The sequence below is a fragment of the Lobosporangium transversale genome, assembly GCF_002105155.1.
Source record: "Lobosporangium transversale strain NRRL 3116 chromosome Unknown BCR41scaffold_2, whole genome shotgun sequence".
Lineage (NCBI taxonomy): Eukaryota > Fungi > Mortierellomycota > Mortierellomycetes > Mortierellales > Mortierellaceae > Lobosporangium > Lobosporangium transversale.
The window spans coordinates 1,589,708-1,607,764 of NW_019028980.1; the positions used below are offsets into that span (position 1 = coordinate 1,589,708).

General features: G+C 41.7%; 4 protein-coding genes across 4 annotated transcripts; 3 read left to right on the top strand and 1 right to left on the bottom strand.

Annotated features, from left to right (window-relative positions):
* The first annotated feature begins 114 nt into the window (after nucleotides 1-114).
* On the top strand, nucleotides 115-2,071 carry BCR41DRAFT_345452 (hypothetical protein). Its single transcript, XM_022022718.1, has 2 exons — nucleotides 115-550; nucleotides 663-2,071. The coding sequence occupies exons 1-2, from the start codon at nucleotides 330-332 to the stop codon at nucleotides 1,945-1,947; spliced, it is 1,506 nt and encodes a 501-aa protein (XP_021886201.1). The 5' UTR covers nucleotides 115-329; the 3' UTR covers nucleotides 1,948-2,071.
* A 2,388-nt stretch (nucleotides 2,072-4,459) lies between these two features.
* BCR41DRAFT_345453 (hypothetical protein) lies at nucleotides 4,460-5,799 on the top strand. The gene has a single exon (XM_022022719.1). The coding sequence runs from the start codon at nucleotides 4,492-4,494 to the stop codon at nucleotides 5,629-5,631; it is 1,140 nt and encodes a 379-aa protein (XP_021886202.1). The 5' UTR covers nucleotides 4,460-4,491; the 3' UTR covers nucleotides 5,632-5,799.
* A 2,138-nt stretch (nucleotides 5,800-7,937) lies between these two features.
* Nucleotides 7,938-8,654, bottom strand: BCR41DRAFT_345455 (hypothetical protein; the record flags this gene model as incomplete). Its single annotated transcript, XM_022022720.1, has 1 exon — nucleotides 7,938-8,654. One exon carries the CDS (start codon nucleotides 8,652-8,654, stop codon nucleotides 8,397-8,399), a length of 258 nt encoding a protein of 85 aa, XP_021886203.1. The 3' UTR covers nucleotides 7,938-8,396.
* Nucleotides 8,655-11,868: 3,214 nt separating this feature from the next.
* Nucleotides 11,869-14,425, top strand: BCR41DRAFT_391985 (hypothetical protein; the record flags this gene model as incomplete). The annotated part of the gene is made up of 2 exons (XM_022028400.1): nucleotides 11,869-11,954; nucleotides 12,139-14,425. The coding sequence occupies 2 exons, from the start codon at nucleotides 11,869-11,871 to the stop codon at nucleotides 14,423-14,425; spliced, it is 2,373 nt and encodes a 790-aa protein (XP_021886204.1).
* Nucleotides 14,426-18,057: the final 3,632 nt, after the last annotated feature.

Below are 18,057 nucleotides of genomic sequence, written 5' to 3' on the forward strand. Positions count from 1 at the left end.
AACAGTGCTGGTGTCAACAGGCCAAGAAGCGCTTTGTGGTCAGCGACCGATATAACAATCCAACATTCACTGATTGAATCAAGAATGAGACGTCTTGAGCCATTCCGTTGAAATGATTAGCAAGCGGTAATTCATTGCGGAAAACCCAATTGTAAATTGACATTACCCTCTTCCCTAATTCATCGTTTGCGTGGGAAAGAGTCGCGACTTCTTTTTATTCGGTTTAGTCATTTTTGAATAAATACCCTCCTTATTGCCATTTTTCTCAACCTCCTTTTTCCTGTTCTCATTATCTTCTCTTCATCTGTCGCGACCACAAACTAATAGCCATGATATTTACAGAGAAAAAGCTTCAGGCATTTCGCCTAGTCAGCTTGGATGCATCATCCGCTCCATTGTCAGATATCCAATACGTAGAAGCTCGACTTGACCATAAAACACAGCAGCATATCATCCTCTGGAACGACATTGTATCCTCCTACAAGGATGCAACCCATATAAAACAAGAGAATGTAGTTATATCCTTCCTCACGGATGATAGCTTTGAATAGTAAGAATAAGCATAATAATTGATCGCTAGCTACGACATCCGTTGCTTTTTAGTGTTAGATTATGTTTGGTGTTAGCTCAAACCCATATCAATGTTGCAACAACATATATAGTATAAAGCCACTTCGAATACGTGCAGAGCTTGATGCCATACTGGATGTGGTAATCCCCTCTCAAGCTGGCATCCCAAGGGAGTCATATTCAGCTTCAACAACGATCCAAGAAAAGAGAGAGGAAGAACCGGCTGCCAAAGGGTCCTATGCCAGCAATAACGCCAAAAGCCCCAAGGCAGGTATGAAAGAACCCTCCAGAAGGCATGGCACTGCAGCTACTTCAGAACATGCTTCAAGTTACGGAGCTACAAGTTCGGCAAGACCAACAGTTGAGGAAAGAGCAGAGTTGCCGGCATTGCCGGTTGGTGGAGAGACTCAGCCGAGAGGCGTGGACGAGACACTTCCTAATATTCCCAGTGTTACTGATATTCCAGATGACCCCGCTAGTTCTGTTACTCGGAGCTATTTAAAAAGAATCCTTGAGCCCAAAGGCGATCTAAAGGCTTATTCAGATGCTATGAACTGGCTATCCCTGGTGGCCAGCCGAGGAGATGCCGTCGCTCAGAACTATTTAGGCTACGTGCTATACCATGGCAAAGGAACCTCCAATGATTATTCGAATGCCATCGACTGGTTCACCAGATCAGCCAGTCAAGGATATGCCAGCGCCCAGAACAACCTTGGTTGCATGTACCAACATGGCAGAGGGGTTCCACAGGATTATTCGACTGCTGTGAACTGGTATCTCCAGGCAGCCGCTCAAGGAAGCGACATCGCTCAGAGCAATCTAGGCTATATGTATTATCACGGCAAAGGAGTACCACAGAGCTACCCGAAAGCCATCGACTGGTGTCTTAAAGCAGCCAACCAAGGTAACATCACCGCTCAGAGTGACTTAGGTTACATGTACCTTAGTTCACAAGACTACTCGGAAGCCTTCTACTGGCTTAATAAGGCAGCCAATCAAGGACATACTGATGCTCAGAACAATCTAGGCTTCATGTATTCCCGTGGCGAAGGAGTACAAAACTATTCGGAAGCTGTCGACTGGTATCTCAAGGCAGCCAATCATGGAAATGTTACCGCTCAGAGCAACCTAGGCTATATGTACTCTCATGGCAAAGGGGTTTTAACGGACTATTCGACGGCTGTTGAGTGGTACCTCAAAGCAGCCAACTATGGGAATGCCGTCGCTCAGAGCAGTCTAGGCTACATGTATTTTCATGGCGAAGGGGTTTCGCAAGACAATTCGAAAGCTCTCGACTGGTATCTCAAAGCAGCCGACCAAGGATGTGCTGATGCTCAGTCTGCTATTGAGTGTTTGCTTGCCTTGACGCTCGAGTGATAACCACTATAATTTAAATAATCATTGTGAGGTTATGTAGCGATACCATTTTTCATTATCTATCTATCAATAGTCGTATCTTTTCCTGTGGTAACTTTAAAAACGGAATAAGAATCAAATGCTAATCGCTGCAACCATATCGCTTGAGTATCTGCTGTATTTGTCACTTTTCTTATGAGGCGATTACTAGACTACAAACTACATATAAAACTCCCTTCGGTGAATTATGGCGAGAGTTTGTAAATACTCTTTGTTAAAAAGGCTCACTTCAAATTGTAAAGTAAGTAGGTTGGTGCTATTTGCTTTATATGTACGAGTAATTGAGCAGAAAACCGTGAAGGGGAACGCTGAGGATCAAAGCAAGAAAGTGTATCGAAAGAAAATGACAAAATAGCCCAATGCCATAACCAGGTCCCAAGTATAACGAGCAGGGTATAGCCAAGAGCTTCGTTTATGGTTAACAAAGCTTCAAATAAATCAATAAATTTAATAGGAACATTTGCCTGGTGCAAAAGGCAGTAAAGGTGAAGCCAATGTTAATGATTTTGTTGCTCCATTCTATATCATAGAAGTAAGCGAAGCATCATGGTGATGGCAAAATTTCACAGTCTGGGAAATCTCAATAAATAACCACAACTTGTAGCCTATCTCAATTAGCCTATCTATGACTATCAATAGATTCCAAGGACAGATGCTTAAATACACTGGTATATGTCTTCCTCAATAGGCTTAAGGGATGGCCATTCCCCCAGTGCTTAACCACGAATGTATAGATGTTAATATTCTTGAAATACTGATTGGGGATAACAAGGCACAATGCCGCTGGCAAGGTAAAAGGCTCACCTGGAATATGGACTCGGAAGATTGTCTACAGGATGGTTTTTAGACACGAAGTGTCTCCGTATTTCCTAGTGTGTAGTATATAGTTCTTCAATCAATAATTGTGCGTCCACTTTTTTTTATTTTATTTTTTATTTTTTATTTTTTAAAGAATCTGTCTGAACAGATACAGCGCAACAATCTATTCAAGCCAAGTGAGTTGCGGGAGTCAAGTGAAAGGCATCTGCAAAAGCTTTGGAAGACATGTATTTTCTCACTCTTGTCACGCGCAAGTGGCCAAGATTTTAAGAAATAGGATTAATGCGTTACTCAAAAGAGAAATGAGAAAACCTTTCATTCTGTCCTCATTCATCCAAGTGCTACCGACATGACAGAGCACCAATACCAACAATTCCGAAGGGCTGGCATAATTGAGAAAGTACCTTCGCAAGCAATGGCAACTCAGCCTGCCATGTGAGTCTGCAAGACATTCGGGATGTGTTTCCAGATGCACAGCGATTCAAGCTGGAGGAACTTCCTATTCCATTCCTCATAGACCCTAATGGGAACAGGTATGCTACTGATTATGGTGCGCTTTATCAATCATCTTTTGAAAATAAATGAAGCTCAATCTGGCATATATCTGTCTTCTTGTTAGAGTCGAGCCACCATGCATTGGATTCTATCCTTACAAGATCCTGGATGTCATTACAGAAGCGCCGCAGCTAAGCAGCAGCGACAGTAGCAGCAGCAGCACCGAAGCTAGCAACGCCAACACCAGCAACACCAGTATCAACACCAACACCAGCACAAATACCAACATCGATAATACTAATTGCAGCTGCAATAACAACAGCAATCACAGCGCCCTCATCCATTTGCCTACATTGAGAAAGTCGTCAAAGCAGGCCTCTCAGGATACTCTTTTACCATTATCAAACTTGATTCACTCTTTCAATTCGTTCCTTACTACACGCAACAATGCATATATCGAGGTGATCAACTCTAACCTTGAGAAGGTTGCAGATGTGCTCTTGGAGGCCAAAGAGAAGGATGACAAGGTGGCTAATCTGCTGTTGGAAACCAAAGAAAAGGACAGCGAGCTGCATAAACTGAAAGACAAGATGCTTAATCTGGTATTGGAAGCCAAAGACAAGGACAGCGAGATGTTTAAACTACAAGAGAAGATGTTTAAACTACAATTGGAAGCTAAGGAGAAGGATGACATAATACAACATCAAGGCCCTGACAAGCTTGCTACCCTTCAAAAGCATGTCCATGCTATCCTTAAGCAGAACGTTGAGCTCCACGAATACGTAATTCCTCGACTGTTTATCATTCTACCTGTCGATCACACCAAGTGGGATCCAACGAATGTCTTGAAGAACAAAATTCGTGTTCATTTCCTATGTGAATGTGGAGATCACACTGCAATGACAAGCAAGAATAGTCAGAAGCCACTCCATATCACCAAACATGATGGATATGAGATCCGAAGCAGCACAGAATTCTTCCGCAAGTACGGAAAGCACATGTTCATCCTCTTACAGTGGCTCAAGCTGAGAATGTCTTCGTCTACAACTCTGGCACCATCCCCAAATTTGATGGATGCTGGTATCGATTGTTCAATCGACTATATGGAAGCACTCTCTAAGGAGGATCCAGGCTTGAGCAACATTGCTACAATCGATGACTATGATGGACTGAAAGGATCAGATTTCCAAAATGTGTGGACATCCCTTCGAACCAATGATGAAGACAGGCAATTTGGGAACTTGTACAGGATCAATGAGCGAAACAGGGCGTGCCAAATGGGTTTGTCTCGACTGCTGTCGTTCGATATATAAAGAAAAAGAGCAGCTAGCACTCGAAAATGCCGTGAGGATGAACGAGGGTGAGTACGACTCATACCTTGGTAAAGTAACTATCACATTGGGGTCCAGAGAGAGAGCTAAAGGGCTCTTCGATGCACTAAGCAGGTCAATACGAGTTTACGAGTTGGATATCACATTTGACTGGGATTGGACGGAGATTGATCTTGAAGCATTTAAGGATGCTTTGGAGGTGTCGAGTGTATCGAATCTTCGACTCGAACTTGCACGGGCTCAAAGGAATGCCGGTATAAAAGATTCTTCAATATCCGCACGATATGAATGGCTTATTTGCATCATAGAGCTCAGTAATATGAAAACAATCCATATTACTCTATCTCAGGATCTCATGAAACTTCTCAGTTTACGACCCGCAAAACTGGCGCATCTTCATAAGCTAACCTTTGGGGTGAAGGCTCGATCGATTGGAGCCAGCGAATTACAAGGTCTTGTCAGTTTGCTCAAGGCTAATACAGCTTTGACTAACTTGAGTTTGGAGAACAGCTCAATTGGAAAGGAAGGAGCTGTGGCACTGTCAGAGGCACTCAAGACTAACACTACTTTGACCTCTTTGAACTTGTGGCTCAACTTCATTGGGGATAAAGGAGCTCTGGCACTGTCAGAAGCGCTCAAAGTTAACACTAGTTTGATAACTTTGGACTTGAGTTACAACTCAATTAGGGATGGAGGAGCTCTGGCGTTGTCAGAGGCACTCAAGGTTAATACTAGTTTGATGACTATGAACTTGAGCGGCAACTCAATTGGGAATGAGGGAGCCCTGGCACTGTCAGAGGCGCTTAAGGCCAATGCAACTATGACGACTTTGGACTTGTATAACAACACAATTGGAAAGGAAGGAACCTTGGCTCTGTCAAAGGCACTCAAGGTCAATGCAACTTTGATGACTTTGAACTTGGATGCCAACGCAGTTGGGGATGAAGCAGCTCTGGCAATTTCAGAGGCACTCAAGACAAACGCAGTTTTAGCCAAATAAGTAAGACAGCCTTAAGCGTCAAAGAAGGGACACTGATGCTGTTAGCCACAATCTGGACTGACTAACTGACTTTGGATCGTTTTTTGGGATACTTGACTGATTTGATGGTTGAAAGAGCTCTGGGAGTAGTTAAAGAAAATAGTTTGGTTTAAATAAAAAGCAAGCTTGTGGCAACCAAGCGGCCATGGCGGCGTTGATTGTTAATCTTTTGCTGCCAGCTTTCCCTCTTCTTGCAAGACACTTCTCGCATGCCTGTGATGTTGAAGCTTCATTCTTTCTAATAAGACGACACATAAATATTAGTTCATTAAAAGATTCGTGCGCAGCTTTCTGCAATACTAAGCTACGTAAAGCGTAGTTGCAAAACGTAAAGACGGTAAAGCTGTTCTAGAGACCTTTTTTTTTTTCCTTATTTTGTATCTGTCTTTGGCAAATATTGACAAACATCTTCAAGTTGCAACAATCTAGCAACAATCTAGTGTACTCGACTGTGCAATCAACGCTTCAATTTTGTCAATTTCTTTATATATATATATATATATGTTGTTGTTGTTTTTTTTTTTTTTTTTTTTTTTAAGTTAATATCCAAGCATTCAAGGCAGCAAGCTAGCAAGACAGTGTCTTTCAACTTTTTTTATTTTAAAGGTTGCTTGGGGGTTACTCCGCTATGCATTAACTCAATTAAAACTGTAGGCACAGACTACTCTAGTAAAGAAAGAAGAATAAAAGATCGTCCAGACAGACAAAAGAAGAAAAGCAGATAGGATTATTGGCAATAAGATAATTCTTCACAGTATCGAAGCAAAGTAGGTAAACAGACAAAATGATTGCACTGCATTTAAAGGCTGTGTTTTGAAAAGAAAAAAGAATGCCAAATTGCAAAACACTTTTCATATGAGAAAAAGGTCTAGTACAGGAACAACAATAGGGACGTGTACAAAGGACAAGCGTTCATACCTGTTGGTTCGAAATCTAGTAGAGACAGCCGATAGCTCAGTTTGTTTTCGTACTTTAGTTGAAAGGAGAGAACCAAAGAGTTTTTCGGTGAACTTAGAGCCGATTTATGGTTTTAGACGCTCTTGAGTATGATCAATATACGGCTTCTTCATGAACGACATCCTGAAGACATCTTAAAGTCATTACTTGGTCTCCGGCATCACACCGGATTCGCTTTGGTTTGCCATTGCCCTTTTGAGTACAGACCATTTTGATCTTGTGAAAAAGGAAATACGTTGCTTAATCAACACCCTTCAGACATGGAAATACCATCGATATTGTAACGACCCCATTCTGCAGCCAATGTCATCTTTGCCTCCCTTGCTGCCCCTCTAGCTATTAGGCCTGCTATCTCGTCTCTACAACCTTGTGCTCAAACTAGTATTCTCCAACAATGCACTGTTGAATACGAATTGGGTGACATGTTTCCTTGCATCTTTGTAATAATCGATTTGAATCTGCGAAAGCTACTGATTACATTCAGAGTATGATGGAGATACTTATGCCACTCGAAGCCAAGGCCTTGACTCTCGTACAAACCAGGAAGAACAGACCAACTTCATTGCCCTGGACTGCCGTGTTTGTGGCGCGCAAGGTGCTGATCTAGGATACTCCCAAAAACTCTAACCCAAGGGAAAATACGAGCCTCCATCTTTATAGAAATATTTAACTGGTATGACCGAACTGTAGGCCCTGACTGAGCGAGTAAATTGAGTCAAAAAGTAGATGAGCACACTTGATGGTGCGGTGGTTTGTATAGTTTGAAGATGATCGCATCTTTGCAATGATAAACTTTGGTCGAGACAGTATGGTACTTCCTCCAGGACCTATTAGATCCTCTTCTTACCCATACTTTAGCTCAATGCTCTCCTATACATGCTTGAGCAAGACAACATGAAAATCCTTGCAGACCCGTACGCAATTTCGAGATTTTTATTTTTCTTTTTTTTGCCAAGAAAGATGCTCATGGCTTCGACTAATTCGACTAATTCAGAAATGTTCATTGACTGAAGATGCACGTTGCGATCGAATTGTCAAAATGGAGGCATCCATTCAGTGACTGTAGGAAGGAATACCTGAACAAAGCCGATGATGTTATTGAGTGCACATGTTCCAATTTGGTGGCGCACTTGCCAAGACAAGACTCGGGCTTAAGAGAAATGCTACGAGTAGTTGACATGTTAAACCATAAAATGACTGCCCACACATGGGCAAGATAGACGCGTCGCGCGTAACTATTGGCTTCACGTGACAAAATATGCCTATTTAAGGCTTGATTTTAGCTTTCAACAACCTGAACACTTCTTCAACTTTTCCTTTCTCTACCAACTGAATTCCCAATAGTTCATTCAGAAAAAAAAAATGCATACCATTGGTAAACGCAAAGAACCCTCTGGCAGCCCTACTCTGCGTGACATTCAAAGCTCAAAGAGACAACGAAATGAAAAGACACAGGGAGAAGAAGAAATAGAAGATAACCAATATAACACGACAAGCACTACAATAACAACGCTGACTACCTCATCATCAACTACTACGGTATCATATTCCACAGGGAAGCGCAAAGAGCCTTCCGGCAGCCCTTTGCAGCATGATATTCAAGTGTCAAAGAAACAGCGAAACGAAAAGACACAAGGACAAGAGGAAATAGAAGACAACCACTATACCATGACAAGCTCGAGCACAAAAGTAGTAACAGCAACAACGACTGCTCCATCGTCAGCTATTGCGGTATCGCACTTTGTTGCCGCCTCAGGGTTCGTTTCTCATCATGTTGCTGTTAAGAAGGCTGAACCAAATACAATCAACAATATTGGTGGCAACAACAGTGGCGTCAAGCATGACGCCACCAAAACCTCAGCAGCTTCGACTTCGGGATCAACCAATAAAGATAATGGTGCCTCGTCGACCTCGTCATGGAGGCGAACGTTCAAGTATGACAGCAGCAATCCTAGCAGAGTACATAGAACGTTTATATATGATCCAGTAACCTCAACTACCTTCATCTTGACCTCTTCAATGTTCATGTGTGGGTACGAAACAACAAGAGTATCCAAAGAGCAATAAGCAAGGCCATGTATTACTGGAAATGGCCTGGATACTCCCCTCAAAAAATTATATATAAAAAAAAAAAAAAAAAAAAAAAACTCTCATTTCATATGATTGTTTTGTATTGTGAAAAAAAAAAAAAAAAAAAAAAAAAAAAAAAGAGACAAAATTACTCATATACCAGTATATATAGTGCTAAGCCTTTGGAAGGTTTGTTTTAATTGCTTTAATAAAATTACCTTTTGTCTCTCAAAGCTATTACAAACAGTATTTTTTATTTTCTCAATGCTCGCTACATGGTGATCCAATGCTCCCTTCTTTCTACGGCTTCAATTAGGCCAGACTTGGTCCGCCACCTTCCGAATGAAACTTGTAAGAGCATCAATGAGCCTGCTAATTCACTTTCCTATGTCATTTGTCCGCACTGCTTGAATCTCTTGCTTTCCATGCATTTTCTCATAAACATTCTTCCTAGGACTACCTCTACTGGACACTTTAGACTTGGACCCCGTTGATGATATCCAGGTATGGGAAAATCAATAATCTTAAAGAATCTGCTTTGAAGTCGGGCGAAGATCAGCTATAACCCCTTTGGGTTTCGGATCTGTTCACCATTTTGCCACTGTAATACATTACTATCCCTCTTTGCATGTATCCTTGATGTATTACGGACTGTACCTCGCGTATTAGGGAGAAAATAAAATAGTCAGCTATTGACTAAGAGGGAGATGGACTCGTATCGCTGCAGTGCTGAACTGCACCGCTTGGCAGCGAGGCTTTCACACCTTTACTGGCTTCTACAACTGTCAAATACCTCTCTTGCCTTCGTTGAGTTACTTCAAAACAAGTTGAGAATTGCAAATTAAATGAGCAATGTATTCCAGAGGTTTGTAAATTAGGGCCTTAAAAAAAGAAAAAAGAAAAATTCATAAAGTACATTATAACAAAAAGCACCAGACCCCAGCCTGTGTACCTAAAAATGAGCGAATGACTGAAGAGACCACACAGTGATTTTGCATCTCACCTAGTTTTTACTGGGCTCTAGAACACTTCGTTTGAGAACCAAAGTCACCATTGAATTTCCTCACGCGTACCTGGTGTTTAGTGACTAGCCACCAATATTAGCATGATGGAACATGCATCAGTTGCTTTCGACAGTGCGGCCGATCTGCCTTGATAGGGTGGGATGTGTAACAAAGCATCTGCAACATAGCAGTGGATCCTGTTTAGATGCACTTTACATGAAAATCCTGACAATCAAAAGAGCACGGCTGTTAGGGAATGTCTTTCTCAGGGTCTATTTTTTAAGGTTGCGGCTCCACTTTGAGTTCTTTGCAGCCTTACCAAAAACAAACAAACAAACAAACAAACAAACAAACAAACTCTATCAGGACATTAGGATAGGATGGAAAGAGTGCACAGACCACGGTAGGAAAGAAAGAAGAAGAAGATTGTCCAAGATTGTCAAGACAGAAAGGAAAGCAGAAGATGAAGCAGACAAATATAAAAGCTTATTAGGTATCGCAAAGATCTTTTCATATGAGAAAAAGGTCCCACAATGACTCGATGCTGTCGAAGGCTGTGACAAAAGAAAAGAATGCAAGCCATTATGCCTCTGAAAACGTATAAAAGGATCTCTCTTTCCTCTCTTCCTTGGCTCCTCACCGCAAAGCAGCAGGTAAAACTGTTCAACATGTTTCCACAAATTGATTGGCGCAACTTTAGCCAGTAGCTCATGATATGTGGGGAGTGGGGATGAAGCTCAGAGAGTCTTCTCTGTTGGGGCCCAGGTAGATCTCCTCTGAGTCTGCGGAAACCAGGTGGGGGGCGCGCAACCAGACCACCTCCTCGTGGTGCGCCTTGGGCTGTCTGCTCTCAGCAGCAGGCAGGCGAAGAGTCTGGCACTTCTTTCTTATCACATCATCATATTTATGCTATTCGCAGCTACTTGTCAACACTGTGGTATTCATGTTGGACATGATTATATGGTGATGTCTTTCATGATAAGGAGGACGCAACTCTTATTGTCCTTGTTCTTGAGCCTGAGTCTCGTCTTGGGCAAGTGCGCCACCAAATTGAAACATACGCACTCATCAATAACATCTTCAGCCTTGTTCAGACGTTCTTTTCTTAAAGTCACTGAATGAACGCCTCCATTTCGGCAATTCCATCGCAACATGCATCTTCAGCCATTGAACATTTCTGAATTAGCTCAATTGCTCGAAGACATGAGCATTCTTGTTGGCGAAAAAAAAAAAAAAAAAAACTCGAAAGTTGCCTACCCGTCTGTAAGGATTTTCATATTGTCTTTCTCAAGCGTTTGTAAGGATATTCATATTGTCTTTCTCGAACGTCTATATTTCATATCAATACAGTCCATGACTAAATACTAAGCCTATCTCAAACACCTATAGGAGAGCATTGGCTTCAAATTTGGCAGGAAGTTCCAATTGACAGACGCTTCCAGAAGAAGTACCATGCCATCTTGATGAATGTCTTTTGTTCTCAGGATGCGATAGCCTTCAAAACCATACAAGCCATAGCACCGTCATATGTGGTCATCTAATTTACTCATTCAACTAAGGTCCACAGCTCCACCATAAAAGAGATTGAATGCTCCTTCAAGACCGAGACTCATATTTATCCTTGGGGTTGCTAACTCTACTACCGTTGGAACAAAGATATGAACGTGATCAAGAGGACAAGTGCATCCAAGCCCAATTCCTCGGTCTGCTATTTCGGAATCTGTACTCTGGAGATCTAAGAGAGAAGACGGTAAAGGTATATCGTTGACTGATCTCTCAAGTGTAGTGTACTGAGCACGACTATGCTGTTCATTTTAATAGCTCATGGTGTGCTTTTCATATCCCCACTCATCGTCAGGGAAGGCATCATGGTCACCTCGCCTTCAGCCAATTGTCGCAAATACACAGTACAAAGCCTTGGATGGGAATGTGACCAGTGGAGCAAACAACATCAATTGTTAAACAGAAACAACGCAGCAATCTATTCAAGCCAAGTGGGTTGCAGGAGTCAAGTGAAAGGCATCTGCAAAAGCTTTGGAAGACATGTATTTTCTCACTCTTGTCACGCGCAAGTGGCCAAGATTTTAAGAAATAGGATTAATGCGTTACTCAAAAGAGAAATGAGAAAACCTTTCATTCTGTCCTCATTCATCCAAGTGCTACCGACATGACAGAGCACCAATACCAACAATTCCGAAGGGCTGGCATAATTGAGAAAGTACCTTCGCAAGCAATGGCAACTCAGCCTGCCATGTGAGTCTGCAAGACATTCGGGATGTGTTTCCAGATGCACAGCGATTCAAGCTGGAGGAACTTCCTATTCCATTCCTCATAGACCCTAATGGGAACAGGTATGCTACTGATTATGGTGCGCTTTATCAATCATCTTTTGAAAATAAATGAAGCTCAATCTGGCATATATCTGTCTTCTTGTTAGAGTCGAGCCACCATGCATTGGATTCTATCCTTACAAGATCCTGGATGTCATTACAGAAGCGCCGCAGCTAAGCAGCAGCGACAGTAGCAGCAGCAGCACCGAAGCTAGCAACGCCAACACCAGCAACACCAGCATTGACGCCAACACTAGCACAAATAGCACTGACAATACCAACTGTAGCTGCAATAACAACAGCAATCACAACACCGTCATCCACTTGCCTACATTGAGAAAGTCGTCAAAGCAGGCCTCTCAGGATACTCTTTTACCATTATCAAACTTGATTCAATCTTTCAATTCGCTCCTTACTACACGCAACAATGCATATATCGAGGTGATCAGCTCTAACCTTGAGAAGGTTGCAGATGTGCTCTTGGAGGCCAAAGAGAAGGATGACAAGGTGGCTAATCTGCTGTTGGAAACCAAAGAAAAGGACAGCGAGCTGCATAAACTGAAAGACAAGATGCTTAATCTGGTATTGGAAACCAAAGAGAAGGACAGCGAGATGTTTAAACTACAAGAGAAGATGTTTAAACTACAATTGGAAGCTAAGGAGAAGGATGACATAATACAACATCAAGGCCCTGACAAGCTTGCTACCCTTCAAAAGCATGTCCATGCTATCCTTAAGCAGAACGTTGAGCTCCACGAATACGTAATTCCTCGACTGTTTATCATTCTACCTGTCGATCACACCAAGTGGGATCCAACGAATGTCTTGAAGAACAAAATTCGTGTTCATTTCCTATGTGAATGTGGAGATCACACTGCAATGACAAGCAAGAATAGTCAGAAGCCACTCCATATCACCAAACATGATGGATATGAGATCCGAAGCAGCACAGAATTCTTCCGCAAGTACGGAAAGCACATGTTCATCCTTTTAAAGTGGCTCAAGTTAGGAATGACCTCGTCTACATCTCTGGCACCATCCCCAAATTTGATGGATGCTGGTATCGATTGTTCAATCGACTATATGGAAGCACTCTCTAAGGAGGATCCAGGCCTGAGCAACATTGCTACAATCGATGACTATGATGGACTGAAAGGATCAGATTTCCAAAATGTGTGGACATCCCTTCGAACCAATGATGAAGATAGGCAATTTGAGGATTTGTACAGGATCATGAGCGAAACAGGGCATGCCAAATGGGTCCGTCCCGATCACTGTTGCTCGATGTATGAAGATAAAGAACAGAAGGCGTTTATAAATGCAGTGGAAGTGAATAGTGGCAAATATAACGGGCATCTTGGTAAAGTAACTATCACACTCAGGTCCAGAGAGAGAGCTAAAGGTCTTTTCGATGCACTAAGCAGGTCAATACGAGTTTACGAGTTGGATATCACATTTGGCTGGGATTGGACTGAGACTGATCTTGAAGCATTTGAGAATGCTTTGGAGGTGTCGAGTGTATCGATTCTTCGACTTGGGCTTGCACGAACTCAAAGGAATGCTGGTATAAAAGATTCAATACCCGCGCGATATGAAAGACTTATTCGCGTCATAGAGCTCAGTAACATGAAAACAATCCATATTACTCTATCTCAGGATCTCATGAAACTTCTCAGTTTACGACTCGCAAAAATTTCGCACCTTCATAAGCTATCTTTTGGGGTGAAGGCTCTATCGATTGAAGCCAGCGAATTACAAGGGCTTATAAATTTACTCATGACTAACACGACATTGACGACTTTGAACTTGACCAACAACTCAATTTTTGATAAAGAAGTCCTGACACTGTCAGAGGCGCTCAAGGCCAATACAACTCTAGCGATTTTGGACTTGAGTGACAACTCAGTTGGGGATAAAGGAGCTCTGGCACTGTCGGAGGCGCTCAAGATTAGCAGTAGTTTGACCTCTTTGAGGTTGGGTAGCAACTCAATTGGGGATGAAGGAGCTCTGGCACTGTCAGAGGCGCTCAAGGTCAACAGTAGTTTGATGACTTTGGACTTGAGTTACAACTCAATTAGGGATGGAGGAGCTCTGGCGTTGTCAGAGGCACTCAAGGTTAATACTAGTTTGATGACTATGAACTTGAGCGGCAACTCAATTGGGAATGAAGGAGCCCTGGCACTGTCAGAGACGCTTAAGGCCAATGCAACTATGACGACTTTGAACTTGTATAACAACCCAATTGGAAAGGATGGAGTCTTGGCACTGTCAGAGGCACTCAAGGTCAATACAACTTTGACGACTTTGAACTTGGGTCGCAACGCAGTTGGGGATGAAGAAGCTCTGGTAATCTCAGAAGCCCTCAAGACAAACGCAGTTTTAGCAAAAAAATAAAATAAAATATGACAGCCTTAAGCGTCAAAGAAGGGATACTGATGCTGTTAGCCACACTCTGGACTGTTTGACCAACTTTGGATCGTTTTTGGGATACTTGACTGATTTGATGGTTGAAAGAGCTCTGGGAGTGGTTAAAGAAAATAGTTTGGTTTAAATAAAGCTTGCTTGTAACAACCAAGCAGCCATGGCGGCGTTGGTTTTTAATCCAAATATCAAGAAAGATATTAGTATCGATGGCTTCAAGAAGTGTGTCCTCCAGCTAAAGCAGAGCATTGCGAAGGGAAATATCCACTGCGAGACGTCATTTCACTAAAATCTGCCTATATTGGACAAAGAGAGACTGAAAAGAGTGGGTGTTGGTGGCCAAGAGCGACCAATACGAACCTATTTCTAATAATTTGCACAATCGTATTAGAGAACCACTTATTAATAAATAAGAAATAAAAAAAAAACTTGTTGGGTTGAAAATAGAAGACTTCCAAGGCTTGTAACCACAGTATGCTGGCCTTATAACAAACCTCAAGTTCTATGGAAGGCACAACAAACCTACGTCTTTCCTATTGAAATTACCATCCTAAAAAGTATAGATCTTTTTTTTTTTTTTCTTTTTCTGAGGGCCAATACTAGGCTCGCCACCGGCCTGAGGATGAGGTTCATGTGCCCATGCACGTGGTGAAATGCAAATGTGGCTTGCTCTTTTCTCTCAGGCTCAGTCAAATTCGCCGGCTCTGGTGTACTGCTGAAAGAAAATGCATCGGTAAAAAATTCTGAGTCCATAATGTATTTGAATATGTCCATAATGTATTTGAATATGTCCATTTACCGATATGAAGGCTAAATTTCGCAGCTTTAGGCTTTAGGAGGCAGGCTTGACCAGAAAAAACATGGTAGGAGCACTATTACAATAATGACCACTTCTCGAAGTAGGTCAGGATTTACGATCATTATTTTATTTATGGTTTTAAATACATGCTTGCAAAAAAAATCGACCAGCATCGGAAATTGGCTTTGCTCTTTCACCCAAATCGATTTTCTCAGTCTAATTGTAATCGTAAATACGTTAGGTGCAAAATCCTCAATTACGAATATCGATTTTGGGCGCAGCAACCGGTGTCATGCTTTGGAGATTTTACTTTATTTTTTTTTTTTTTTTTTTTTTTTTAAACGAGTGGTTGAGGGTCAGGAGAGACCCATATGTATGGCCTACAGCTCCTTCCAGTCCACCATTGATCAACTTGTACGGCCCTCGGTAAATGTGATCTCGCAGTAGCTAAACTCCTTTGCAAGACTCTGCTTCGGCTGTTGTACATTCTTCTTCAAACCCTTGATTTATATACTCTAAGAGAATTTCAAGCAAACACTGAATTACCTAAATATCATGCAACTTGTGCGAATCATTTACTGACTTATTATGACGCACTGTTTATTAAGAAGAGTACTTTCAATAATACTGGGATTCAAGAGTTGTCTTGCAAGGGGAGAAAGAGGTGCTATCGAAGCATTAAAAAACGATATAGTTATGGCCGTTTGGCTCTCGCAAGCCAGCTTTTTATTCTAAACCAAGTTATTTTCATGAGCTACCCCATACACTATTTTGATAATCAAATCAGGCAGATAATAAAAAAAAATGTATTCTATGTTTATTGATGGAGATTTTCTCATTTATAAAGGGCTATGGCCGCGTTAAACTTGCCTTACTAAATTGCCCTCTATTTCCAAAGTGGCCAAAGAATTGTTGTCTTAAGTGCCTATGATAGAGCCAGTACAGTGCGTCTTTCTTCCCAATTTTATTGTCTCTCAAGCCTATAATGGACAAAGTTCTGTTCACTACACTAGTCACACTCCCATCCAAGACTTTGTGCTGTGTATTTGCGACAATTAATTGAAGGCGGGATGGCCATGACACCTTCCCTCACGATGAGTGGAGATATAAAAAGCACGCCATGAGCTATTGAAATGAACAGCATAGTCGTGTTCAGCATACTACACTTGAGAGATCAGTCAATGATGTATCCAAGCTAGCAGAAACATGTTGAACAGTTTTACCTGCTGCTTTGCGGTGAGGAGCCAAGGAAGAGAGGAAAGAGAGATCCTTTTATACGTTTTCAGAGGCATAATGGCTTGCATTCTTTTCTTTTGTCACAGCCTTCGACAGCATCGAGTCATTGTGGGACCTTTTTCTCATATGAAAAGATCTTTGCGATACCTAATAAGCTTTTATATTTGTCTGCTTCATCTTCTGCTTTCCTTTCTGTCTTGACAATCTTGGACAATCTTCTTCTTCTTTCTTTCCTACCGTGGTCTGTGCACTCTTTCCATCCTATCCTAATGTCCTGATAGAGTTTGTTTGTTTGTTTGTTTGTTTGTTTGTTTGTTTTTGGTAAGGCTGCAAAGAACTCAAAGTGGAGCCGCAACCTTAAAAAATAGACCCTGAGAAAGACATTCCCTAACAGCCGTGCTCTTTTGATTGTCAGGATTTTCATGTAAAGTGCATCTAAACAGGATCCACTGCTATGTTGCAGATGCTTTGTTACACATCCCACCCTATCAAGGCAGATCGGCCGCACTGTCGAAAGCAACTGATGCATGTTCCATCATGCTAATATTGGTGGCTAGTCACTAAACACCAGGTACGCGTGAGGAAATTCAATGGTGACTTTGGTTCTCAAACGAAGTGTTCTAGAGCCCAGTAAAAACTAGGTGAGATGCAAAATCACTGTGTGGTCTCTTCAGTCATTCGCTCATTTTTAGGTACACAGGCTGGGGTCTGGTGCTTTTTGTTATAATGTACTTTATGAATTTTTCTTTTTTCTTTTTTTAAGGCCCTAATTTACAAACCTCTGGAATACATTGCTCATTTAATTTGCAATTCTCAACTTGTTTTGAAGTAACTCAACGAAGGCAAGAGAGGTATTTGACAGTTGTAGAAGCCAGTAAAGGTGTGAAAGCCTCGCTGCCAAGCGGTGCAGTTCAGCACTGCAGCGATACGAGTCCATCTCCCTCTTAGTCAATAGCTGACTATTTTATTTTCTCCCTAATACGCGAGGTACAGTCCGTAATACATCAAGGATACATGCAAAGAGGGATAGTAATGTATTACAGTGGCAAAATGGTGAACAGATCCGAAACCCAAAGGGGTTATAGCTGATCTTCGCCCGACTTCAAAGCAGATTCTTTAAGATTATTGATTTTCCCATACCTGGATATCATCAACGGGGTCCAAGTCTAAAGTGTCCAGTAGAGGTAGTCCTAGGAAGAATGTTTATGAGAAAATGCATGGAAAGCAAGAGATTCAAGCAGTGCGGACAAATGACATAGGAAAGTGAATTAGCAGGCTCATTGATGCTCTTACAAGTTTCATTCGGAAGGTGGCGGACCAAGTCTGGCCTAATTGAAGCCGTAGAAAGAAGGGAGCATTGGATCACCATGTAGCGAGCATTGAGAAAATAAAAAATACTGTTTGTAATAGCTTTGAGAGACAAAAGGTAATTTTATTAAAGCAATTAAAACAAACCTTCCAAAGGCTTAGCACTATATATACTGGTATATGAGTAATTTTGTCTCTTTTTTTTTTTTTTTTTTTTTTTTTTTTTTTCACAATACAAAACAATCATATGAAATGAGAGTTT

Bases quoted from the DNA above. Each gene is read 5' to 3' on its own strand.
- BCR41DRAFT_345453 (XM_022022719.1), top strand. From the start codon at position 4,492: ATGTGTGGACATCCCTTCGAACCAATGATGAAGACAGGCAATTTGGGA.
- BCR41DRAFT_345452 (XM_022022718.1), top strand. From the start codon at position 330: ATGATATTTACAGAGAAAAAGCTTCAGGCATTTCGCCTAGTCAGCTTG. The intron at 551-662 runs GTAAGAATAAGC...CAACATATATAG, and splicing joins ACGGATGATAGCTTTGAATA to TATAAAGCCACTTCGAATAC.